At 39.9% G+C, this 27,478-nt stretch overlaps 1 protein-coding gene across 1 annotated transcript in view; it reads left to right on the forward strand.

The window, feature by feature from the left end:
- nrip2 (nuclear receptor interacting protein 2) overlaps positions 1–27,478 on the forward strand; it is a 198,972-nt gene that overhangs the window by 113,989 nt on the left and 57,505 nt on the right. The window contains exon 2 of the mRNA XM_028805579.2: positions 20,263–20,499. Within this exon, the coding sequence (XP_028661412.1) occupies positions 20,263–20,499 (237 nt within the window). The remainder of the gene's footprint in view (positions 1–20,262; positions 20,500–27,478) is intronic.

A 27,478-nucleotide genomic window follows, 5' to 3' on the forward strand; every position in this document is an offset into this window, starting at 1 on the left:
AGAACAATTAAATCTACTCTTTCTTTCCATTGTAGTTATTGAACTGTTTTATTTAAGGATCTGTGCTTCTCTGTAAGGCCAGTCCTACTTGTAGTAGTAGTACTGTCTTGTGTACAAAACATTGGAAAATTATTACTAGCATGTCTGACCAACATGCAACTCTTTGCCACTCTTCAGCATCATGATAAACTAGAATGTACGAAAATATAGAACTTTATTTAATTAATAGAAAACACCAGTTAGCTTAGCTGATGTACTCCTCACTCCTGTTCCTGTCGTTCCATTAGCTTAGTGTTGTTTCTTAACAACTCCAGAGGATGGAAAGCATGGTATGAGTTAGCTTTAAGATAGGCCGCTATTACTCCTGCTCCAAAGACATCCAGTGTTGGAAGCCACTCACCTGACCACTTGAGTCATAAGTAGTGAGGTGCAAACACTGCTTAATTCATTTTACCTCGAGTTTGAAAATTGTTGAAATATTTGGGAACTTCGCTGAGCTCAATCAATGGGGAAGGAGAATTTAAACTAGTTTTGAGTGGATTATAATGGTGCTTTTAAATGTCTTTGACAGCTAGGGAAATGTCAGCCAACTGTGCTGGACTGATTATTGCAAGACTTGAGCTGTGAGGCAGCAAGGCTAACCTCTATGTCATTTTCCCTCTCAGAAATATAATTAATAGAATTAAATATCAGAATGTTAACATTTCTTGCAGACAGTGGCAGACAAGAAACCTGAATTCACTAAGTGGTGGGCTTCCAACAGATCTGAGAGCAGGTACTCACTTCTTTTGAACCCAAAAGTTTTCCATTAATTTTTAGCCCACTACCACTTTAGCCCATTATGTCACTCTGGCCTTAAAAGGCGTTCTGGGATGCCTGGAAAATAAAAAAAAAGTTTGTCTAAGGCAGCCACATGGCGAGTTTCCAGGAAAATATATGGTGAATAAGGTTATTGGCAAACTGATTATTTATTTGTCTTTGGTGTATTTCACCGAACAACACTACAGTGATCCCTCGCTATATCGCGCTTCGCCTTTCGCGGCTTCACTCTATTGCGGATTTTATATGTAAGCATATTTAAATATATATCGCGGATTTTTTGCTGGTTCGCGGATTTCTGAGGACAATGGGTCTTTTAATTTCTGGTACATGCTTCCTCAGTTGGTTTGCCCAGTTGATTTCATACAAGGGACGCTATTGGCAGATGGCTGAGAAGCTACCCAACTTACTTTTCTCTCTGTCTTGCGCTGACTATCTGTGATCCTGACGTAGGGGGATTGAGCAGGGGGGCTGTTCGCACACCTAGACGATACGGACGCTCGTCTAAAAATGCTGAAAGATTATCTTCACATTGCTACCTTCTGTATGCAGCTGCTTCCTGAAGCGACATGCTGCACGGTGCTTCACATACTTAAAAGCTCAAAGGGCACGTATTGATTTTTGACTGTTTGTTTTTCTCTGTCTCTCTCTCTCTCTCTCTCTCTGCTCCTGACGGAGGGGGTGTGAGCTGCCCCCTTCAACAGCTTTGTACCGGCGGTGCTTCGCATACTTAAAAGCCAAACAGCCCTATTGATTTGTTTGCTTTCCTCTCTGTTTCCTTTGAAGAGGAAGATATGTTTGCATTCTTTTAATTGTGAGACAGAACTGTCATCTCTGTCTTGTCATGGAACACAGTTTAAACTTTTGAAAAAGAGACAAATGTTTGTTTGCAGTGTTTGAATAACGTTCCTGTCTCTCTACAACCTCCTGTGTTTCTGCGCAAATCTGTGACCCAAGCATAACAATATAAAAATAACCATATAAACATATGGTTTCTACTTCGCGGATTTTCTTATTTCGCGGGTGGCTCTGGAACGCAACCCCCGCGATGGAGGAGGGATTACTGTACTCATAACTATCAATAAAGGACTGGACTTGCATTATTATTCTATTAATAAAAAAATGAATCCTTTTGTTTTGCTACTGAATCAGTCTTTCTTATGAGGTAACTAATACAGTAAGTAATATTTGCTAAAATGGCCACTTCCAGATAGAAGATCAGCACTAATCTTTTTAGAATGTTGGGTCAGCATTCTGTAATTGATGGTGTTTTGACCTGTTTGATTGAGATGTTGACTTGTTTCAAACTACCGGTATTATTTCCTTCAGCTTTGTACCCACTACCATAATGCATGATGTAAGAGTGAGACACAGCTGTTTAATCTAGACTTCATCTGAATGCCAAGAGGATGGTGCTGGCACCAAAGACCAACTGTCTATGGATTATGGGCCTCATTAGCAGGTTTGTCTTCACCGTTCCTCCTGTGGGACTAAAAATAAACAAAACAAAAAAATCACATCAAAGCTATTAAGCACAGCAGGCCAGCATTTAAAAAAATGCAAAAACAGACTTCTTAGGAGGTCTTATTTTAGCTACGCCAGCTGGTGAGCTAAAGACGATGAAAGCTGTTTTGTGCCGACCGCACCAGGATAAAAACTGACTTTGTAACACATGGTCACAACTAGGATCGCTTCCGTCTAGCCAGCAATCTTCTTGCCTTGCTTTTTCTGTTCAATTTATAAAGTAAATGCATTCAGCAGTATGTCAGTAGTAAGAAAGTTATTTTTTGTATTTAATTCTGAACTGGGATGGGATGATGGAACAGTGATTAGTGTTTCTGCCTCCTAACTCCAGGGGCCTCTGTTCACTTTTCAGTCTGGGAGCTCTCTTTGTGGAGTTTGCATGATCTCCCCATGTCCAAATAAGCTTTTCACTGGATACTTCTAAGTCCAAAAGGTATGTGTGTTGGTATTAAACTGTTGTGGAATGAAGGATGTGGGTGCATAAGCATGGCCTAAAATGGAAAATGGATTTGATGTGGATATTTGGTCAGTTATCTGAATATAAGTAAGAGTCTGTATCTTTGGAATTTCCAGTAAAATATCAATCACACAGGCAGGTTAAGACTTTAGTAAAAATGAAAGATCCATTGAGGAAACATCTGACTGATGAACTCTCTCTCTCTCAATGGTCATTACAGATGAGAATGATCTCCATCAATGATGTATGTGTGACCTTATGTGGCTGGAGTCCACTGGGTCAGTAGGGAGAGAGGATTACTTTTGGGAATACTTTCCGCAATTCTGGTTTCTCCTTCCTCTCTTTCTGTTGTCATTTTTTGTCTGCCTTATCAGAGAAGCACTCGGTCTCAAGATAAAGAGCTGCTTGATAAATCACACTTTTTAAATATTTTATTTGCATAACCAGTAGATTTAACAGAACCTTTGTCACATTTTCTAGCTTCTGGTTACATTACCAATACGTATTTAGCAATAGTATCATAATTTGGACTTTTTGGTTACAGAATCAGTAGATGTTTGGACACTTTTGTTGACATTTTGGTTGATCAAGCAGTGCCACAGGGGACATCCCATAGCTAGAACTTCCAACATAATGATGTTGATTCATCTCATTTGGGAGAAGAAGATTTGACTAGTTCCTCCTGCCTTTTGACATAAAGAAAGTGATCAACAACTTCCACAGATTCTCTAGAGATGGTGATGGCCGGGTATTCTGTTTCCTGACCAGACATTTTGTAAAAGGGTCTTGGCTTTAATAATGTTGAGGGGCAAACTTAGACTCAACAAAAAGGTCAAATCTGTGGAATGGACAAAAATGTCACAGCCACCTGGATAATTGAGATTGATAATTAGTGATAAGCAAAACAGGAAAAATTGAATTCACCTACAGTTCTGCCAAACTGACACTAAAATATGTTTGTCAGGGAATTTTGCAAAAACAAAATGTGAAACTCGCATAAAAGATTTTTAGGTGGTTTAAAATGGGAGTGCGAAACAATGACTATTGCTCCCTAAAGACAAGATCACACATCTGTGTCTACCCATGTTCTTTTCTACTACTGCATGTAATAATAAAAATAATAATTCATTACATTTATACAGTATAGCGCTTTTCTCAGTACTCAAAGCGCTATAGTCTGTTCCTCATCAGTAAAACCAATTATGTTTATGCCTCTCAGTCACATCACTATGGAGGAGCATAGCATGCCTTGGAAAAAAGTGCTGCCTATTTTCTGCAAGAAGACACACCAAAACATACCAACATGTGTATTATCCTTGTAACGGATGGCCAGCAGCTCAACCTGGCCAAGATGCCCAGAGACTGAAAGGATGGGGTAAGGCAGCTATATTTGGACACTGTCTCTCCCAAGAAGCTAGATGGTGGCCTCCCGCAGGGCACCATGGGATTTGGAGTTCGATATCACAGCCCTGCTAGGTACCATGGGCACCACCAGGGGATGCTGCGAGCAGAGGCGTAGCTAGGGTTTTCAGCACCCGGGGACAACTGAAGATTTCACGCCCCCTCCTGTTTGCCAAAATGCAATGGGGAATATCAATTCGGTGACCCCTGGATGCTGCGCCTGAAAAAGTCAACATGTGACAGGAAATTTGTCTGGCGATTTTTTTCTTTTTTTTTTTTTCCTTTATTTAAATACTAAATGACAGTCAGGCATATGCAAAATTAATTCATGAAAATGTTTACAAACAGGAACTAAATACACTCTTCTTGTGTCAATGGCATGAATTTCTCTAGAAGCAAAACATAATTTGTTCTGAGAATATTTTGTAACCAATTTCGAAAAATCATTTCACTTTATTGTTTTAGTCACTTATTCCTTATCAGCAACTCAGTGTAAGTTAAAGATCTTTCTGACAAACTGATATTCAGTCTCAGTACCACACGGAGAACAAGACATATAAACAAAGACAGCACATGAGACATTTGCCATTTAAACTGGACCTTTGAAATTAATGTGTGACATCTGCCATATAAGTATAAACCACCAATGAACGATAATATTCCCATAACCTCAGATTCTCATAACCACTTACCTAAAATGATTATTTATTTAGTGTAGGATAGGAAGCTAATATCAAGACCTATGCAAATGACTCGAGTTTCCACCCTACCAGAATTTGGGTCTGTTGGATTTAATATATAAAAGTTGTGTTATAGGTGGCACGGTGGCGCAGTGGTAGCGCTGCTGCCTCGCAGTTAGAAGACCTGGGTTCGCTTCCCAGGTTCCTCCCAGCGTGGAGTTTGCATGTTCGCCCCATGTCTGCTCCGTTTTCCTCCCACAGTCCAAAGACATGCAGGTTAGGTGCATTGGTGATTCTAAATTGTCCCTAGTGTGTGCTTAGTGTGTGGGTGTGTGTGTGCCCTGCAGTGGGCTGGCACCCTGCCCAGGGTTTGTTTCCTGCCTTGCGCCTTGTGCTGGCTGGGATTGGCTCCGGCAGACCCCCGTGATCCTGTAGTTAGGATATAGCGGGTTGGATAATGGATGGATGGAAGCTGTGTTATTGATCAACTGTACGTGCTATATAACTAATGAGTCAGTCAAAAAGTCTGTCAAACCCACCATTATGTATACCTATAAGCATGCATACATTAGAAAGGAAATAAATGAATAATCAAAGATTTACAGTCCAGGTAGTAGATGTTCCAATGACAAAATAACAGAATGCAAAAATATGTTTTACTGAAGCAGAAGATAAGTATTCAGCAGATCCCGAAAAAGAAAAGTGAACGATTTAGTTCTACTGGTAATTCATCCTTTGTTGTTGTATCAGGTCAGAATCCTCCTAAGGTTATCATAAAGATTTGAAGGCAGGTGTTCAGACCTCCAACTGTTAACTACTGAATATCCAGTTCTTCACTGTATGCTTTCTTCTTCTTTCCAATACAATACTCACAAACACAAAAAATGAACCTCCCATCTTCTTTACCAAAATCTGCTATCAACATCAGCCAGCCAATCTGATTTCCTTATGACTCTGCACATCCTGCTGGGTAATGGTCTGAAAGGGGCGGGGTCTAAATATACATTGGACATGTTCCCTTTAAAACAAACACAAAATTAGAATGATAAGAGGAGTCCAGTCCTTGAGGCACAGACAACAATTTGAAAAATGGGAGAATTTTTACAATCAGTATTTACTAAATGTAGGAAAATGGCATTTCAGAAAAAGAATGCATAATTTTAGAAATGGCAACCCATAATTTAAGATTAGCTAGACAGGCATAAGAAAAAGCAGAATGCCAAGACACTCAATGTTCCAGTTCTGGCAAAACAACCATTTCATAGACTTCATGAAACATAACTGCATGCATTGACAAGATCTTAACTTCACAGGGATCCTCCCCATTGCTTTGACATGATCAGGTCTTCACAGTGGAAATATTGCTTCTACACAACCTGGACTTCATGGTTATCAACAAGAAAGCAGTGTGTAGTGCTGCCCCTTCTATGAACGTTTAGGGTTGCAAAAAAACAGAGTCTATTCTAGCAGCATCCGATGCCAGGTATGAGACTTTAGTTCATTACAAAACAGCCTCATTCATACCCGGGCAGTTTGTCATCAACTAAATTAACAAGTACATGTTTTACAAGAGGAAGTAAAGTGGAAAACCAGGACTAAACCCACACAGACCCTTGGGTCAAGTACCCAGGCCAGGAGTCAAACAATGATTACGGGTCTATGAAGCCCCTCACTTTATACTTCTTTCCCTTAACACTCCCATTCAAAGTAGAATATAAAGCTAGAAAAAAACACACATACACACACAAAACAATGAATCCATACCTCTTGTTCTAGGAATTAATTCCACAGAGGAGAAGGAAACAAAACATACCTTGGGCTCTCTGACCTATTGCTTTATCTCTCTTTCAGATAAAATCATGGAGGGCTGGGTGATGAGCTGACCTGGGTCTGCTAGGCTTTCACATTTCTCATGTCACTGTCTGTCTGTAGGCAGATTTTTACGTTATGTATTTTTAAATGTGTACAGCGCTCAGCGGTAGTGTAGTAATAAGTGTGCATTATGAGAATAAACCGATTGGCTATTATCAGGTTTTATGTTGTTTATTTTTTTGTTGCTTTTGTTATTTTAGCATTTTATATTTTTGTTCATTTCAGGGCTGATATCTAAAGAGGGGCCCAGTAAAAAAAAATGTTAGGAATATCTAAGAACGCTGGTGTAGGAGTAGAAATTATATAGTTACAGTACACTCTCATACCTGCTTAATCCAATTTAGAGTCACATGGGGTTAAAAATGCTGGTGAAATTTACATAAGCTCTGCGATTAATGTACAGTAGTAAAATGTTCACAGCGATATACTTGAGAGAAGCCCCTATGACCTCTTAAAGATGAAGGGTGTTATACATGAGTTACAAGAAATGTATGTTCTCTGTGGATATTTACAATTCAGCTGATCTTCTGCAAATCCTAAAAGCTTCATTTTTAATTGATGTTTTTAAAAATTCTCAGTTGCGAAATGAATAAGAAATGTTGGTTCATCTTTCGGTGTGTTAAAAAGAGAAAACGAATTTCATTATAAAATGTTAACCATCCTCCAGCTTGCAGGGAAAACTTTGGGGTTGGTGGTGGAATTGGCAATCCAGCCACCGTGAAAAAACTTCACACAAGTTCCAGTGTGGTGCTGAGGTGTCACCCGTTGCATGGCCGCCCTTAGGTGGTTCATCATGTCTATGTAATGATCATGATCTGTATATCTAAGTAAAGAAGAGACTTGTGATACACAGCTCTGGTGCCCCTTTTTATTGCTAGAAGGTGGATGCACCACATCAAATAATGATACCAATGACTTGTTAGATTATATTGTAACTGACCAACAGGCTTGGACATGACTGACAGTAGAATTAGGCAGCCTGATTTTAGAAAGCCTGATCGCTTGTGGTACAAAACAAAAAAAAATGCAAAATCAATTAGATTACACTTTCGAGAAAACAGATGGTTGGTAGATTGCTGCTTGTAGGGGCTGGAGAAGCAACCTTAGCTACATGATTATGGAGAAAAGACGGATGAGACAGTGCTGCAACTAGGGGGGCCTTCACTATTTGTATTTTTCCTTGTTCTTCTTGAGATAAGCTATTAACACATGGGAACTCTGGGAATCAAAGCCCAAGGGTTTCTCCATTTGTTTTTTTAAAGCCCATCAAAACCCACACCAACAACTTAGAAACTGCCAAACAGGGCAATTTAAATGACCTAAAATTGTCTCTGCAATTTTATCTTGCATGCCTTTTTTCAATATGTACAAAGCAAAAAATTCAGCTTATCTTTCAAAAGGTGAGTTGTTTTATTCATGTTAAATAGAATCTGAATCAAAAGGGCCTGGCCCCTTTGCTGTTACCGAATGGGAGGTTTACAACCCTGCAAAGTGTCTAGGACCCCAACCTTTAAAATATCAGAATTGTCCTATTTGTTTTATCTTAGTACCCAGCCTTCTGTCACCTGTTCTTCTATCAGGCCAAACCTCTCAGGTGCCTCTCATATTTTATGTAAAGGTTTGGGAAACCTAGGTACTCACCAAGTTCCCTGTTAGCAACATCCCCTGTTTCCTTTCAGACTGCACCCTCGGCCACACTTGATACACTCACAGGTATTACTGACCCCTGAAAAAAGCTTCCTCTCAAGCCAAGCAAGTGCTGGTATACCTCAATGTCTCGCTCTGACAGCTCTATCCCCATCCTGTGCCATCCTTTACTCTCTGGTGTCTTCTGACCAACAGAGAAAGCCATCACTAAATATATATAAATATATACTGTGCATGTGTCTGTGGGCATGTGTGGATTTATATGTGTAGGATAGATAGAATGATACTACAGTGGTTGGCACAGCTGTCTTACAGTTCCAGAGACTTGGGTTTAGTTCTTGCTCTGTGTAAAATTTGCAGATACTTCCTGAGTCTGTATAACATTTTTGGTTTTTGCACATACCCAATGATCTTCATTTTTCATTTACTGTAGATAAAATTTGCAATTTGAATGATTTACTGTGTGTTCTGGGCGTGTTTGGTTCTGGCCTTGAGCCTAATGCTATTGAGACAGGCTATGGCTTACCCTGACCACGTGATAGAATATGTGGATTCACAGAATGTTTGGATGGATGACTATAAGTATATTGTATGTATGTAATGACTGGGAATCACAAACAAGGCAAAAAGGCCAGGAGGCCTCCTAAAAGTTCCAAAAAGCAGGCCACAGACCTGCTTACGCTAGATATGGCCTTCCTTTAGGTAGCCAGCTACTACTGACAGGCTTTGGGAGCTGGCCTGGAAAGTTAAAAATGCAATGAAAGTTTAAAAATGTCTTACAAGGGAGAGAAAAACTGAAAACCCTTGCTTGTAGAGACAACTCAAACATGAATCATCTTTTCCCATTTCCATGTGGGGTTGATGTGCTTGATCAACCATCCCCATATAGCTTGGTCCTGCAACTCCTTCCCAGTTGTATCTTTTACCTTCAGATCTTCTTTTCCTTTATTCATCTGCCTCTGCTTTGGCCTCTGTTGCTTTCTCTTCCCCTGTACTTCTATTCCTATAACTCATTTTCCCACAAATTCATTGTTTCTCCTCATCACATGTCCATACCACTTCAACCTACTTTCCTGTACTTTCTTAGATATCTCTCACACTTTTGTTGTACCATTGATTGTCTCATTTCTTATCTATCTTTTTTGTATGTCCACACATCCATCTCAACATTCTCATATCTGCCACATCTAATGTGTTCTTCTGTGCTCCCTTTACTGCCCATGCCTCAGTTTCATATATAATTGCTGGTCATACCACTATCTTAAAATTATTACCTTTAACCTTCGCCTCAATTCTTTGATCACACAACACTCCTGATACCTTCTACCAATTGTTCCATCCACACTGCACTCTATGGGTTATCTCTGCATCTGATTTTCCATCTTGAGCTACTTCTGATCCTAGATATTTAAATGTATCCAGTCTCTTCAGTAGTTTTTGCTTCAAGCTAACCTCTGAATCCTGATCATTATTAAATCTCATATGGTTCCCTGCCTTGTGCCCTGTGTTGGCTGGGATTGGCTCCAGCAGACCCCCGTGACCCTGTGTTCGGATTCAGCGGGTTGGAAAATAGATGGATGGATATTCTGTCATCTTCCTATTTATCTTCAGGACTCTATCTTCCAAAGCCATTTTCCATTCTTCCAGGAATTTATTGAAATGAATCAAAGTCAAGAACAAAGAATAGCAAAATACCATAAAATATTTTTATCAAAGACAATCTGAGGTGAAGAAGTCCCAATAAATAATAGAAAATCCAGAAAACAGAATCCAGTAAACAGAAAAGACAAATGAAAAGCAAGCTTGCACTTCAATTAATGGGACTAACTACTAGTACTTTGCCATGTACTGCTACCATACTGGATGAACTAAAAGGGTATCCATCAATAAGGGCGTGCACATAAAGGTGACCTACAAAAGGGCGACCTCAATTGGGCGCGGCGAATAAAAGCGCACATAAATAAAAGCGATCTTCAAAAGGGCGACCTCAATTGAGCGCCAAATAAAGGCGAGCTTCAAAAGGACGACCTCAATTGAGCGCCGAATAACTGCGCGCATAAATAAAGGAGTGCTTCAAAAGGGTGACGTCAATTGGGCGCAGCGAATAAAGGCAAACGTAACAAAATTACAGAAAATTTATTAGATAAAGGCAATGATTGAACATATAAAAAGGTGAAAGCAAGAATATTAAAACATCCAATTAATTAATGCATGAACTTCTAACGAACTACTTCTAACTAACTATTTCTAAATCTCTCTATATTTCGTTGTTTTCAAAATTACAGAAAATTCGATTAAGGCAATGACTGAATGTATAAAAAGGTGAAAGCAAGTTACACTTGAAGCTGTAGATTATGTGCAATGCCACGTAGATATTCGAGATGCGGTCTATTAGTATAATCAAGGACAATTAATTTAATTCGCTCCGAAGGTCATCCTTTTGAAGCGCTCCTTTATTTGCGCGTGCATTTATTCGGCGCTCAATTGAGGTCGTCCTTTTGAAGCTCGCATTTATTTACACGCACCTTTATTCACCGCTCAATTGAGGTCGCCCTTTTGAAGATCGCTTTTATTTATGTGCGCTTTTATTCTCCGCGCCCAATTGAGGTCGCCCTTTTGAAGGTCGCCTTTTTGTGCGCGCCCTTATTGAATAGAACCAACTAAAAGCACTGAAACTCCATAAACAAGAAAAGAGAAGTGGATTTCGAGTAAGACTGAGATAGACACATTTTAAAACATTATGGCTAATGATCAATTATGAGCAGCACACTGCCATTACGAAATAAAATGAACAAGCTGCAAACATACATGTGATTCCTCGATGAGTTCCACAAAAGCTGATTTGAACGCAGGCATTGAAATAGACAAATTTGTATGTGAACAACAAGACAGGAACTCAGCTTCTGGTAAGGAGACAGGTGGCAGGATCTGTCTATACTTTAACAAAAGGTGGTATAATAATATCACTGTGAGAGGGCACATCTGTACTCCTGCTCACTTTTTGGATTTCTTCCACACTATCTGCCCTGCGAGTTTAATTATATCTTTGTTACAGTAGTCGCATGCTGATGTGGGAGCTGCAGCTGAAACGATTTTTGAAACTATTCAAAAACTGTGAACCTTTCAAACTCATGATGGCTGCCAACTGGAATCAGTAGTGCTGCATTACCATCAGTATGTGAATGTTACTACTAGAGGGGATAACAAACTGGACAAGTATTACTGAAACATCTTTGACGCCTACATATCCCATCACAGAGCAGTCCTGGGTGCATCTGACAATGTCGCTATTCATTTACTAATGAAGTACAATCAGAAACTGAAACAAGAAAAAAGAGCCATACAGAAAACACAGAACTGGTGCAATGACAGTGTAGTAGAACTATAGGAGTGCATCTCATGTACTGACTGGGATATGCTGACATCCTCACAAAAGGATCACATAAAATAAGGCCAATTACACTGTCACTGAGTACAGTGGAACCTCGGTTTGTGAGCATAATTCGTTCCGGAAACGTGCTCGTAGTCCAAAGCACTCATATATCAAAGTGAATTTCCCTATAAGAAATAATGGAAACTCAGATGATTTGTTCCACAACCCAAAACTATTCATATAAAAATGATTAATACAAAATATAATATAATAAATACATAAAACAAATTAACCTGCACTTTACCTTTGAAAAGAATCATGGTTGGTGTGAGTGAGTTTCTAAACTCGTGTGGGATTGCACCCAACGGGACGACACGTGGAAGAGCGTCCCAAAGCAATCGCAGTCTCCCAGCGCTGTAGCAGTTCGCCATAATAGCGAATCTGAAAAGATCACGGACATGCTATATGCACCTGCCGTCGATGGGTGATACAAGGAACAAGGAACATTATAAATGTGCAGGGCCCTGCCTGACTGCTGTGTCTGTGTATAAATAACCGCGCTGTTGCTGTTTCAAGCTGAATAAAGTTGGTGTTGCTAAAGTACTGAGACTCAGGTTCGTGTTTTAGGGTGCAAGACGGGCGTGCACACACACACATGAGCGCGAGCGAGCACACACACATGCGAGCGAGCACACACATACACACACACACGAGTGAGTGTGCGCGCATACACAGTCACAATGCTAATGCTGTAGTAAACAGTATACGCTTGTATGGATGTTGACTATATGAGTGAGGCACGCTGACTCAGACGGAGATTAGGAGACGATTGCCCACAATCCTGCAGTGAGAGAGAGAGAAGAACCATCAGCTCAGTTGTGATCACATGACGCTCAGCAGACAAAGCGTATACATACTACTCGTACTGCAAGACCTCGCTCGTTTATCAAGTCAAAATTTATTAAAATTTTTGCTCGTAAACCAAGTTACTCGCAAACCGATGTTCAGTATCCATAATGCACAACATTCTTTGTAAAGATGCCAGCAATATTGCTGAGATGGAGGTCAGCATAATTAAAGCGAAGAAATGTTTCGGCAGATCAAAACCAACAGGGCAGCGGGGCCAGATGGTAACTCACAATGTCTCTTGCTTCAAGCAGCTATCACTAGTTTTTCATTTGCTTTTTAACTGGTCTCTGAACTGTGGAAACAGTCCATCCTTCCTCCTCTGTTCCCAAGGTTTCCTGGCCAGGCATTCTGAATGACTACAGGCCAGTGGCACTTACTTTCATTCCAATGATCATTTCGTGAAAACACTTGAATGACAGAGACTAATTCCTTTCAAGATAACCAACAAAGGTGTCAAAGATCTACTGTTAATTTTAAATCAGATTTACTTGTCAAATCACTCTTTCAAGTTTTCTGGATTTTTCATCAGCATTCAATACCATCCAGCCTCACATGCCGATTGTGAAACTGAACACTATGAATAATTAACCCACATATTGCATTATGGATTCAGGACTTTCTTTTCAATCATTCACAAATAGTTAAAGTGTAGGACACTTTTTTAAAGGCCATTCATTTAAATACAAGGCTGTGTTCTGTATCCATTATTATTTACACTTCACGCCAGTGACCTGAGAGAGAACAGTGACTATTGTTCATTTATCAAGTATACTCATGACATTTTGGCGATAGGACTCGTATCTGCGGATGATGAAAGCCATTACTTCAGTCAAGTGAAGTGCTTAATAAATTGGAGGAATAAGAACTCTGAACGTCAAAAACACTGAAAAAATTATGTTTGATTTCAAGTGACAGAAATCTTCATGTTTATCACTGGTTGTTCTGGGAAAGACATAGAAAATGGTGACTAAATGGAAATATTTATGAGGTATTCAAGATAATGATATAAATTGGAATATTAGCACATAAATGTCTAGTCTAAATGCAGTTCTTGTTTCTCCTTCATAAACTCGGTCTACAGTCATAAGAAAAACTTTGGGAACCCCCTTAAATCTTTGGATTTTTGTTTATCATTGGCTGAGCTTTCAAAGTAGCAGCTTCCTTTTAATATATGGCATGCCTTTAAGGAAACAGTAGTATTTCAGCAGTGACATTAAGTTTATTGGATTAACAGAAAATCAGCAATATGCATCATAACAGAATTAGACAGGTGCATAAATTTGGACACCCCAACAGAGATATTACATCAATACTTAGTTGAGCCTCCTTTTGTAAATATAACAGCCTCTAGACGCCTCCTATAGCCTTTGATGAGTGTCTGGATTCTGGATGGAGGTATTTTTGACCATTCTTCCATATAAAATCTCTCCAGTTCAGTTAAATTTGATGGCTACCAAGTATGGACAGCCTGCTTCAAATCATCCCATAGATTTTCGATGATATTCAAGTCAGGGGACTGTGGTGGCCATTCCAGAACATTGTACTTCTCCCTCTGCATGAATGCCTTTGTAGATTTTGAACTGTGTTTTGGGTCATTGTCTTGTTGGAATATCCAACCTCTGGGTAACTTCAACTTTGGGACTGATGCTTGAACATTATCCTGAAGAATTTGTTGACATTGGGTTGAATTCATCCGACCCTCGACTTTAACAAGGGTTCCAGTCCCTGAACTAGCCACACAGCCCCACAGCATGATGGAACCTCCACCACATTTGACAGTAGATAGCAGGTGTTTTTCTTGGAATGTGGTGTTCTTCTGCCATGCAAAGCTCTCTTTGTTATGACCATATAATTTCAATTTTTGTCTCATTAGTCCAAAGCACTTTGTTCCAAAATTAATCTGGCTTGTCTAAATGAGTATTTGCATACAACAAGTGACTCTGTTTGTGCTGTGAGCACAGAAAGGGCTTCTTTCTCATCACCCTGCCATACAGATGTTCTTTGTGCAAATTGCACTGAATTGTAGAATGATGTACAGATACACCACTGCAGCAAGATGTTCTTGCAGGTCTTTGGAGGTGATCTGTGGGTTGTCTGTAACCACTCTCACAATCCTGTGCATATGCCGCTCCTGTATTTTTCTTGGCCTGCCAGACATGGGTTTAACAGCAACTGTGCCTGTGGCCTTCCATTTCCTGATTACATTCCTTACAGTTGAAACTGATAGTTTAAACCTCTGAGATAGCGTTTTGTAGCCTTCCCCTAAACCATGATACTGAACAATCTTTGTTTTCAGATCTTTTGAGAGTTGCTTTGAGGATCCCATGCTGTCACTCTTCAGAGGAGAGTTAAAGGGAAGCACAACTTGCAATTGACCATCTTAAATACCTTTTCACATGATTGGACACACCTGTCTATGAAGTTCAAGGCTTAACGAGCTAATCCAACCAATTTGGTGTTGCAAGTAATCAGTATTGAGCAGTTACATGCTCAAAATTTTTGCACAGCCAGTTTGTCACATTTGATTTAATTTCATACAACTAAATACTGCTTCACTAAAAATCTTTGTTCACAAAACACCCCAGTACTCAGATGTTCCTAGGAAATGAAAGACATACCACTGTTATATGTTTTGTTGAAAGTAGAGTAAATTATTATGCAGACTGAGAGGGGTTCCCAAACTTTTTCATATGACTGTATTTAGAGTGGAGAAAGATCTCAAGTTGTCCTTTCAGTGCAGTGTGATTCAGTCTGTCATCAGTTTCAGTTTTATTGCCTGGGTTAGTAGTCTAACAAATCACAATTTAAAAGAAAGCTTCAGCAGATTACCAAACATACAGCAGAAATGATACTGGAGCTAATGTAGATGATTTGGTAAGAGTGTCAGAAGGCTATGTTGAAGAACCTGTAGTACTAGGGTGTTGTACCGTGTTAGCCATTATGAATGTAGAGAAAAGCCAAGCAAAATGACACCTTTTATTGGCTAACTAGAAAGATTACAATATGCAAGCTTTCGAGGCAACTCAGGCCCCTACTTCAGGCAAGATGTAACGTTTACATCTTCACCTTAACAAACTACAGGTGGTGCAGTGGTAGTGCTGCTGCTTTGCAGTAAGGAGACTGTGGAAGATTGTGGGTTCACTTCCTGGTTCCTCCCTGTGTGGATAGCACTTTGAGTACTGAAAAAAGCGCTATATAAATGTAATGAATTATTATTATTATTAACTACATGAGGTAAGTAACATTTAAAAAAATATAATTTCTGGGTGGAGTATTTCTTTAACGAGTCGATAGTAAAGTATATTAAGAAAAAATGTTCTGCATGTTACTGTTGCAGTACAGTACCATATATGGTACAGTAATTAAATACTATTTTACTTTTTTGGCATTATATTTATAACTGCACGGTATTGTCTAGAATGTATAAAATAATTGACTGTTTGTTATTGTTAAGGCTTGTTAAGGCTTATGATCAAAAGTACAGTATTATAAGGTGAGGTGGAGGAGCAAAGCATATTTGTGGGATTTTCATCTTCACGTGGTTCCTGTGCCTCTAACTCCCATGAATCATAAGGAATGAGTGCATTTAAAAATGTGCACTGAATATATAGGGAATCCTGCTCCTGAAGGCTGATGCTAATGCTGCCTTGGAGGTTAACAAAAATATGATAAAATAATATTCACTTTATTTATGCAAACTGTGAGGAGCAGAAATACAGAGAGAAAAACAAAGGTTTTGAATATGTCCTTCCTCCAGGGGGAAAGATCATCTCACCTTGTGATGTCAAAGCTTATTTTTATTAATTATCTTACACAAATATTCATTTATGACATTTTTCAGCTAAAGTTAGCAAAGCTAACTTGGAGCCTAATGTGCCTTGACTGACTGGGGTAAGCATAGCCAGCAGGTTTGAAGGAAATGTCCTATCAAGTCTACTAAGAAGGATCTCTAGGGTACGGTCACTAAGGACTGTTGTATTTGCAAGCCATCAGAATATGCATGTTAAATGTAATGGTCTAGAGCTCTGTCTGTAGTGTTGGGTGCTTAGTAACTCACTTGTGCTCAGAACGTGTTTAGTGAGGTTGAACCTAAAGACTGTGTGTGTACCACATTGGTTAAGCTGACATGTCTGCTTTTGAGCAAAAAGTTAACATCACATTTTTTTCACTTCTCATTAAATTGGGAAATGGAAAACAGTGCCGATGTTACAGCATGCATATATTAATCGAGCAGTCCACCAGCCCAGCTCCACATTGGGCACATTCAGATCTTGCATGAGAACTGTATACTGTCTTCCACGACAAACATGAATATCGACATATAAATATTAATGAGGCAAAAAATTCAACACTTCAATGGGGTGAGCAACTTCAGTCCTGGAGAGACGCAGTGGTTACAGGTTATTTTGTTAATGAAAATGTCAATTATTGCTTTTTGAAGAGGTGACATTTTTGGCTTCATTTTAGTTGGCTGTCTTGTTAACATAGCTCACCCTTAATTGCTCATGTTAGTCTTAAATGGCTGCATTCACTGTTTTAATGGCTCCTTATTAGCATCAAGACGTAAATGACAAAGGAATCAGCAATTCTCCATCTATATACTTGTCTATATTTACACTTGTGGGTATTCTTTTTGAACTATGTAGTTTAATAAAATATCTTGTAGGAAACTGATGTGCAAAAAGTGAAGGAGTGAGAATCACTTATCTATTTTAGGCTTCAAATAATTTCAATTGTACCCTTGGAAAGGAAACAAATCTACAATATAAGAATGTGGCCCACTAGGACCGATATTGATCACCCCGGGCTACAACATAAATAATATTCCAATAAAAACAGCAACAAATAAAAAAAACAACTAACCATCATATCAGTGAAAATATAAGTTAAAAACAAGCCATAGATTACCACAGATTTAAAAGAAATGATAGCCAGATAAAACAGGGCATATCAATATGGAATATTAACTGAACAGAAAGAACTACAGAAGGAAGTGAAAGGTGAAATCAAGCAGGCAAATCGTAAGTATAAGGACAGGATAGAGAATGAACTGTGAACTGACAACCTGGGTTCATTGTGGAATGGCATGAAGATAATGGCCAGCATTCACAATAAATGTATTAATCGGGTTGAATTGAATATTAGTTGGGTAAAAAAAAATGAATTCCATTCAAGATTTAAGACACAGGTTTTTGCTTTAGAAAATAGTCGGCAAAAAATCAAACTTAGAACTGGAGCCAGGAGTCAGACCTTCTTTGACCAGAATGATGTCAGAAGGGTCCTTAAACAAACTAAAAACAAAAAAAATGCCAGGCCCACACAGAGGAAGTGGGCATCTGCTTCACTTCTGTGCATAGCGAATCCCTCAAATATTCCAAATACTCCATATTTGAGGCGTCTTTGGATTTACAGCAAGTGCCCAGCCTATAGAAACAGCCAGATGTTATTCAATTAACAGAAGCTACACACGTGGACTTAACTTCTCAAATTATATGAAATCATTTGAGAAGTTAATTAAGGCTATGTCCACACCACTATGTTTTCATTTAACAATAGAGATTTTAAACAAAAATAATCTCGGTCCACACTGGAGTTTTCAGATTGTTTTCAAAAGAATCCCTGTACATAATGAAATGCCCGAAAACACATATGACTTAGATATTCACCTATATTGGAAGGAAAAGTATTGGCAGCAAACTCCTTGAAGGGATTGTGTAGGGAAAAATTTAGATCCCTGTGAAAATCCAATTGCCCCATGTCACATGCACTGATTGAAAAATTTGAAATGAACAGTCTTCAGAACTGGCGACGGATGTCTTGTCATTAAATAAAAGCAAACTAAATGTTAAGACAGCACTCTATGTTCATTTGGAAGATGGTTGATTATAAGCAGTCCACAGAAATCTAAATGCGTCTTGCACCAAAAAACATTTGTAAAACTAATCAACAGATAAAATAAATAAATGTATATGTGCGTGCGTGTAACTTCACTTTACTACATTGTGCTTTTGTGTCTCTCTCTGTCCTATAATATTGTTAGCTCGGCTGCATTCTACTCCCATCCATTTCATTACGCACCTTGTTAGTCATTTTGCTGTGGAATGCACGCCTCCTTACTGAACAGATGAAGTTTAAGTAGTAAACTTTGATTAGGGGCTTTCAACGGAGTTATTTACAATCTGATTTGAACTTTTCACTACAATAGTAATGCCACTGGTCCAGGGATTTATAACAAAACTGTAATAACTGCTTAGTAATTTGCTTTTTACTTTGACAAGTTATATTCTCCAGCATAATTATTTGAGATGTTTCTAAGAGGAACCCTTTTAAAATCCCTCTTCAAGGTCAAATTCCGTACATGTACGTCTTTGAAAACATTCCATAGTTCGAATATCAAAAACATGTATCGCTAATGATAACTGGCTGACATGACATCAAAGTGAGTTATGACTATGACATTCTGTATATCGAGACTTAGAGTACACTTGCAATTTGGGTACTTTTCTAGAAGAGGCCCTGCTAATTTCCGCATGACACCACATCGCATTTCGCACTGTTGTGGTATTATCATGAATTATGAATTGCACTTTTTTAATAGATTAAATCATTATATTTTGATAAAGTCCGCATGTTATCTTGCAAAAATTTAGCTGAATACTATAATGAGAAAATCCGGTGTATGTTAACATTATTTTTATTAAATTCGCGCGCAAGTTTATACAGTCCACACATACCGGTAACAGCATTTGACATAATCGGCCCCGCATGGGGTTTGTCAGCCCTAGGCCTCGCACACCCCTAAGGCCGCCTCTGGCCACAGTATTTTGGAGGCTTTCTCTACCTCTCCACGTGTGGTCATTTCATAAGTGTGTTTGGGCAAATCAATTAACTTCTGATACTGGTTTCTACTTTGTTTTATTTTTGGCTTCGACTTTAGTGTTGCCACATGATTACTAACCTCTGTTTCTAGTGTTACAGGTATTAACGACTTTTGGTTTGTATGGCAATCTTCATGATACACTCTTTCAAATAAATCAAATCAAGATCTGACACATATAACAGTGACACCCCACCAGAGGAGCTGTTAACTTGACAGATTTAATCAAGTGCTACTCGATTCATTCATTATAATTTGTTATTTTTAAGGAGACTGCATTCTTTTGATAATACTATATGTGAAAAGGTTGAATAAAATAATATCATCAAAAGGTTTAAGTATAACATTACTGCATATTTGGATGACACCCTTATCCGTGTCAAATTACAAATATGAAGTACAATATCATCCAGGCAAATAAAGTGACTTGCTCAATTTCACACGGTGTGTCAGGGGTTAGAACTGAACTGAACTGATTTATGGGCAGTAAGTCCACCACTACATCCTACTTGTCTTATTGGAATGTCTCTGATTGGAAGCTTCAGGCATTTTCCACTAACGGCAAAGGATGTTTTTCTGTACTCTGCCCTTTCACCTCTTTCGTACATCAAACATGTCTTTTTCATTAGCAAAAGTAAATCTGCTCCTTACAGATTACAATAAATGAACTCACAGCTTACTGTTTACATTCTGTCTTATCTAGCAACCTCACAGCATTGTCCAACGTCGCCTGTTAGAAGGCAACATCAATCGCCTCGTTGGGGAGGGAAGAGATGTCAGCTCCCGGGTTCGTTCTCCATTGGCCGAAGAGAAGGTTGGACGCAAAGAAGTGAGGGAACCGAAGGAAGAAGAGGAAGAGGAGGAGGAGGAAGAAGAAGAAGAAAGTGAAGAAGAGGAGGAGCTCTCCAAATCCTGGAAGTCTCTTGTTGTGAACTGCAAGGTAATTTAATAATCAGCTAGCTAGAATGTATGCATTAGCAATGTACTTCAACATGCCAAGTACACACTTTTTCCAGGACTCTCATCGTTATTCTGTGGATTTTGTCTGTTGTTGAAAGTTGTCAAACCTGTGAATGACAGCCACTTTTTTGTTCTAAGGTGGTTGACTTAATTAGATGAGTAAAATCAAATAAAACTATTTTTAATATTTAGCAGTTTATTAAAAGCCCCAGGGGTTTAACTTTATTACTGTCATGATTTGACACTCACTTTTTACTTGTTCTTAATGGGTCCTGGGGCTCCAAAAATATTTATACTTTGTTATGGGGATTTTTGGAGACTGTTGAATCCAATGGTCACTGCTGTATTTTATTTTCAATGCGTTTTTACTTATGTTTCTAATTTTTTGAATTCTCCCCCACATTGCCATTTTGCATTCTTAATAGCCACCACTATATTGGTACTTTTTTTTTGATGGTTACTATGCAATTGTCAGGTAATGTCAGCCGAAAGTGTACAGCAATTGACATCACCAGGCCAAAGACACAAAGGTCAGTGTTGTACACGTCTTAGATGTTCAAGTTGAAATTTCACTAAAAAGATTAAGTCTTCTGTTTGTTTGTTTATTGAAGGGCTCTTTAGTTTCAAAATATTTTTCTGTCCCTGACTATGATGTATGTCTCCTATTTTGGCCCAGTTATGTGTATTATTCTGGCTTTCAGTCTTTTCGCTGTAATCTTTCATTCCAATTTTTTTGTCCTACTCCCAAACCTAACTTTAATAGATTCCTGCTCTCATGGTTCTGAATTTAGCTTGTGTTCCCAACTTCTCCTTATTTCAAAATTAAAAACAACTGCTGCCACCATATGCAGTCAATAGAGTCACCTCCCCAGTACCAAGCAGATTGAAGGACAAAGTGAAAGCAAGAAGTAAGGATAAGATGTCTTGACGTATTACACGTATTACATTATTTTTTCTTTCTGACAGTGAGTCATAGTGTGATTCTGTGACAAAACACTTGGCGTACTGGACAAAATTTGTAAGGTGGATAGGAGGATTGTAGTGGCAGTTCTGCACAGAAAACAGGGGGTTGAGTGAGAGACAGAGAGATGGCTCAGTTGATATCCCCCAGAAGTGCACGGCTTGCAGTGCTGAGAGGCAGTACCTGTGCACACAGGCAGGGGAGTTCTTCTTTCGCTCTTGCTGAGGTGTTACCCATTGCACAGCAGCACTCGGGTCCCAAATCTGGGTGGTTCATCATGTGGTGGGTGCAGCATGCTCCCAGCCTCTTGCTGCAAAAAGAAATGCTTTGTAATCCAGACAGTGCAGGTTTGTGGCTGGTGTGAGAGGTTGCCCAAACACCATCAGACAGACACCAGAACTTTATAAAACACACATTTATTTCCTTCAAAAAGTCCCACACAGCACACAGTGCTCCCACACCCCTACATACAGGTTCCTTCAATGTCCATGGGCCGCCTCTCTTTCTTCTGTCGTTGGAGCTTCGTCCACCTCCAGCTCCCGACTCTAGCTCCCCGACTGTAGGAAGGCGGCCCCTTTTATATTCACCCGGATGTGCTCCAGGTGCTTGCTGATGTTCTTCCAGTGGCTCTTCCTGGTGTGGCGGAAGTGCCACACTAGCACCTGGAAGCACTCCGGGCATCCCTCCCTCCACCTTCCCAGGTGTGGCGGATGTGCAGATCTCCTGGGCTTCACGCTGTTTGGGCCCCCCCCCCCCCCCCCCCCCCCCCCCATAGCGGTGGCCATGGGCCCCAATTGGTTTGAGCCTCCTCGGTCCATCCCCATGGTCCTCTCACTAACCAGGGCAGTTGCCCCCTCATGGCCTGGGGGATGTATAGACTGCCTCCCGGTCCTTCCAGGCGTCCCAGCTGGGTCTGCCCCCCAGCCTCCTGCCACACTGGCCACTAGCAGTTACTACAGTGAAAAATGTGCCACATGGGATGATTCGTGGTGTGATTCCATGACAAAACATGGTGACATCACAGTATTCCCAATTAGTTTTGAGATTTTACCAAGAGATTTACTTTTTAATACGGTTGTGGCCATTTTGTAGGTAGCAACTCTTTCAATTGCTACTGCATGACTGACGTGTTATGTGTCATGATGCATCATGTGATGTAATTGGCCAGCCAGTATTTAAGATGGCAGCATGGTACACTCAATGTCCAAGTTTACAGATAATTTCTAAACAAAAAAATTCTTTGACTATGGAATTATTTAGGGAAATGATTCTTAGGTAGCCAAGACTTTTGTTTCTGTTTTTTTGACCAAAATTTTTGAAACATAATTTTTGTAATTAAACCAGATATTTTGTTCCTTTTGCTCTTGATATTTTCCAGTTTGGTCCAAAATTCCTTCCTTGGGATACTAAGCTCATTAAATCTGATAAATTACATGGCAAATAATCTCCTCTGGTACAGTTAGGTCCATAAATATTTGGACAGAGACAACTTTTTTCTAATTTTGGTTCTGTACATTACCACAATGAATTTTCAATGAAACAACTCAGATGCAGTTGAAGTGCAGACTTTCAACTTTAATTCAGTGGGGTGAACAAACCGATTGCATAAAAATGTGAGGCAACTAAAGCATTTTTTGAACACAATCACTTCATTTCAGGGGCTCAAAAGTAACTGGACAATTGACTCAAAGGCTATTTCATGGGCAGGTGTGGGCAAGTCCGTCGTTATGTCATTATCAATTAAGCAGATAAAAGGCCTGCAGTTGATTTGAGGTGTGGTGCTTGCATGTGGAAGATTTTGCTGTGAACAGACAACATGTGGTCAAAGGAGCTCTCCATGCAGGTGAAAGAAGCCATCCTTAAGCTGCAAAAGCAGAAAAAACCCATCCGAGAAATTGCTACAATATTACGAGTGGCAAAATCTACAGTTTGGTACATCCTGAGAAAGAAAGTAAGCATATCGATATCCAAGTCTACCATAAAGAGAAGACTGCATGAAAGTAAATACAGAGGGTGCACTGCAAGGTGCAAGCCACTTATAAGCCTCAAGAATAGAAAGGCTAGATTGGACTTTGCTAAAGAACATCTAAAAAAGCCAGCACAGTTCTGGAAAAACATTCTTTGGACAGATGAAACCAAGATCAACCTCTACCAGAATGATGGCAAGAAAAAAGTATGGAGAAGACGTGGAACAGCTCATTATCCAAAGCATACCACATCATCTGTAAAACACGGTGGAGGCAGTGTGATGGCTTGGGCGTGCATGGTTGCCAGTGGCACTGGGACACTAGTGTTTATTGATGATGTGGCACAGGACAGAAACAGCCAAATGAATTCTGAGGTGTTCAGAGACATACTGTCTGCTCAAATCCAGCTAAATGCAGTCAAATTGATTGGGCGGCGTTTCATGATACAGATGGACAATGACCCAAAACATACAAGCAAAGCAACCCAGGAGTTTATTAAAGCAAAGAAGTGGAAAATTCTTGAATGGCCAAGTCAGCCACCTGATCTTAACCCAATTGAGCATGCATTTCACTTGTTGAAGACTACACTTCAGACAGAAAGGCCCACAAACAAACAGCAACTGAAAGCCGCTGCAGTAAAGGCCTGGCAGAGCATTAAAAAGGAGGAAACCCAGCATCTGGTGATGTCCATGAGTTCAAGACTTCAGGCTGTCATTGCCAGCAAAGGGTTTTCAACCAAGTATTAGAAATGAACATTTTATTTCCAGTTATTTAATTTGTCCAATTACTTTTGATCCCCTGAAATGAAGGGATTGTGTTAAAAAAAATGCTTTAGTTGCCTCACATTTTTATGCAATCGTTTTGTTCACCCCACTGAATTAAAGCTGAAAGTCTGCACTTCAACTGCATCTGAGTTGTTTCATTTAAAATTCATTGTGGTAATGTACAGAACCAAAATTAGAAAAAAGTTGTCTCTGTCCAAATATTTATGGACCTAGCTGTAGGTGCTACTTTCGCAAGAAATTCCCAGTGGAAGCTTTGTATTTTCCCATAAATGCAGTACATGTTGTCACTCCGAGTTTCCAACTTCTGTACCTAATTTTTTTCACCAGACAAGAATGCAGCATTACCATCCTGAACACTAGTTATGAGCAAACCCTGCATATGGAGAAATCACAGAAATGTTCGAGAACTTCACTGAACTCCACGAAATACAGTGAAGTCAATGTGGAGGAACTGAATGAGTTTTGATTAGATTATAATAATGCAACAGTCCTGAGAACTAGGGAAGCATCTGCTAACAATGTTGGACTGATTATTGTGGCAAAAGATGGGATCTGAGCTGTGGTGCAGAGGTGCTTACCCCTGTGACACTATCCCTCAGACATCAAAACATGCAGAAGGAACACTAACCACAAACAAAACACAACAAATGGCCACAAACTAGCAATAAAGTTAAATATATATATTGTGGAAACCAGGGACGCTCCAGCTCTCCCAACCCCAACACAGTCAGGCAGAGACATGAGTTCCAGCACAGCACACATTTATTTACAAGTGGAGAAGCACTTTTCCCTCACTCCCCACAGCAGCACAGTACAGTGCACCAATACACAGTTTTCTTTCTTCTCCTTTCCACCTCCACTCCTCCAGGATCAATCTTTTCTCCCTTCCTCTCAACTCTGGCTCCCAGAATGGAGTGAGGCAGCTAGCTTTATGTTATACCTGGGAGTGCTCCAGGTGGCTCATCAGGATTAACTGGAATCATTCCCTGGTGTGATGGAAACCCAAAGTAGTGTTCTACAGCTCCCCCTGGCAGCCCCCATAGACCTCAACTGGAATCTGTGGTACCACAGCTGCCTGGTAAGATAATAGCAGTGGCTGTCTGTCACTATACAGTATATATATATATATATATATATAGTGCATCCGGAAAGTATTCACAGCGCATCACTTTTTCCACATTTTGTTATGTTACAGCTTATTCCAAAATGGATCAAATTCATTTTTTTCCTCAGAATTCTACACACAACACCCCATAATGACAATGTGAAAAAAGTTTACTTGAGGTTTTTGCAAATTTATTAAAAATAAAAAAAACTGAGAAATCACATGTACATATAGTAAGTATTTACAGCCTTTGCTCAATACTTTGTCGATGCACCTTTGGCAACAATTACAGTCTCAAGTCTTTTTGAATATGATGCCACAAGCTTGGCACACCTATCCTTGGCCAGTTTCGCCCATTCCTCTTTGCAGCACCTCTCAAAGTCCATCAGGTTGGATGGGAAGCATCGGTGCACAGCCATTTTAAGATCTCTCCAGAGATGTTCAATCAGATCCAAGTCTGGGCTCTGGCTGGGCCACTCAAGGACATTCACAGAGTTGTCCTGAAGCCACTCCTTTGATATCTTGGCTGTGTGCTTAGGGTCGTTGTCCTGCTGAAAGATGATCTGTCGCCCCAGTCTGAGGTCAAGAGCGCTCTGGATAAGGTTTTCATCCCTATATCCTGACTAGTCTCCCAGTCCCTGCCGCTGAAAAACATCCTCACAGCATGATGCTGCCACCACCATGCTTCACTGTAGAGATGGTATTGGCCTGGTGATGAGCGGTGCCTGGTTTCCTCCAAATGTGACGCCCGGCATTCACACCAAAGAGTTCAATCTTTGTCTCATCAGACCAGAGAATTTTCTTTCTCATGGTCTGAGAGTCCTTCAGGTGCCTTTTGGCAAACTCCAGGCCTGCTGCCATGTGCCTTTTACTAAGGAGTGGCTTCCGTCTGGCCACTCTACCATACAGGCCTGATTGGTGGAATGCTGCAGAGATGGTTGTCCTTCTGGAAGGTTCTCCTCTCTCCACAGAGGACCTCTGGAGCTCTGACAGAGTGACCATCGGGTTCTTGGTCACCTCCCTGACTAAGGCCCTTCTCCCTCGATCACTCAGTTTAGATGGCTGGCCAGCTCTAGGAAGAGTCCTGGTTGTTTCGAACAGATGATGGAGGCCACTGTGCTCATTGGGACCTTCAAAGCAGCAGAAATTTTTCTGCAACCTTCCCCAGATTTGTGCCTCGAGACAATCCTGTCTCGGAGGTCTACAGACAATTCCTTTGACTTCATGCTTGGTTTGTGCTCTGACATGAACTGTCAACTGTGGGACCTTATATAGACAGGTGTGTGCCTTTCCAAATCCTGTCCAATCAACTGAATTTACCACAGGTGGACTCCAATTAAGCTGCAGAAACATCTCAAGGATGATCAGGGGAAACAGGATGCACCTGAGCTCAATTTTGAGCTTCATGGCAAAGGCTATGAATACTTATGTCCATGTGCTCTCAGTTTTTTTATTTTTAATAAATTTGCAAAAACCTCAAGTAAACTTTTTTCACGATGTCATTATGGGGTGTTGTGTGTAGAATTCTGAGGAAAAAATGAATTTAATCCATTTTGGAATAAGGCTGTAACATAACAAAATGTGGAAAAAGTGATGCGCTGTGAATACTTTCCAGATGCACTGTATATATATAATGATATATATATCATTGCACTCATATATATCATTGCACTCACAGAGTTTGAATGTTGTGGCACACACTGGCCATGCCACAAAGCAATGGCATTAGACTGGTTTGTTCCATTGTTTGCAGTTGCAACTCTGAGTGTAGCTTGAATATCTTTTTTGTTTCTGATCTGTCTTTGAAAATACTTTGCACTATTTTCTTCTGTCAAAAAGATAGAAACACTTCGTAAATAGCAATAAATCTTTTGTCATTTCCTATATAATAAAATTTAATGTCTGTGTGTGTCCAGCCCTTCAGAGCAATGTAATTGTTCAGTTTGGCTTTGTGATGTGCTCGAAAGAGGAAGTGCAAGTGTGAGGTACATGAGTAAAGGCATAGGAGGCACGCTAAGAGGTGCCTTCAAAGACAAGAAATATAAAAGTGGACAGGGGGCAAGCAAAGGACCTTGGAAGTAATGACAGAGCCTGAGAATCACGTGTTATGGAAATGCTCTCAAAAGAGGGAGCACCAAATA

The sequence above is a fragment of the Erpetoichthys calabaricus genome, chromosome 1 (genome assembly GCF_900747795.2).
Source record: "Erpetoichthys calabaricus chromosome 1, fErpCal1.3, whole genome shotgun sequence".
NCBI classification, from domain to species: domain Eukaryota; kingdom Metazoa; phylum Chordata; class Cladistia; order Polypteriformes; family Polypteridae; genus Erpetoichthys; species Erpetoichthys calabaricus.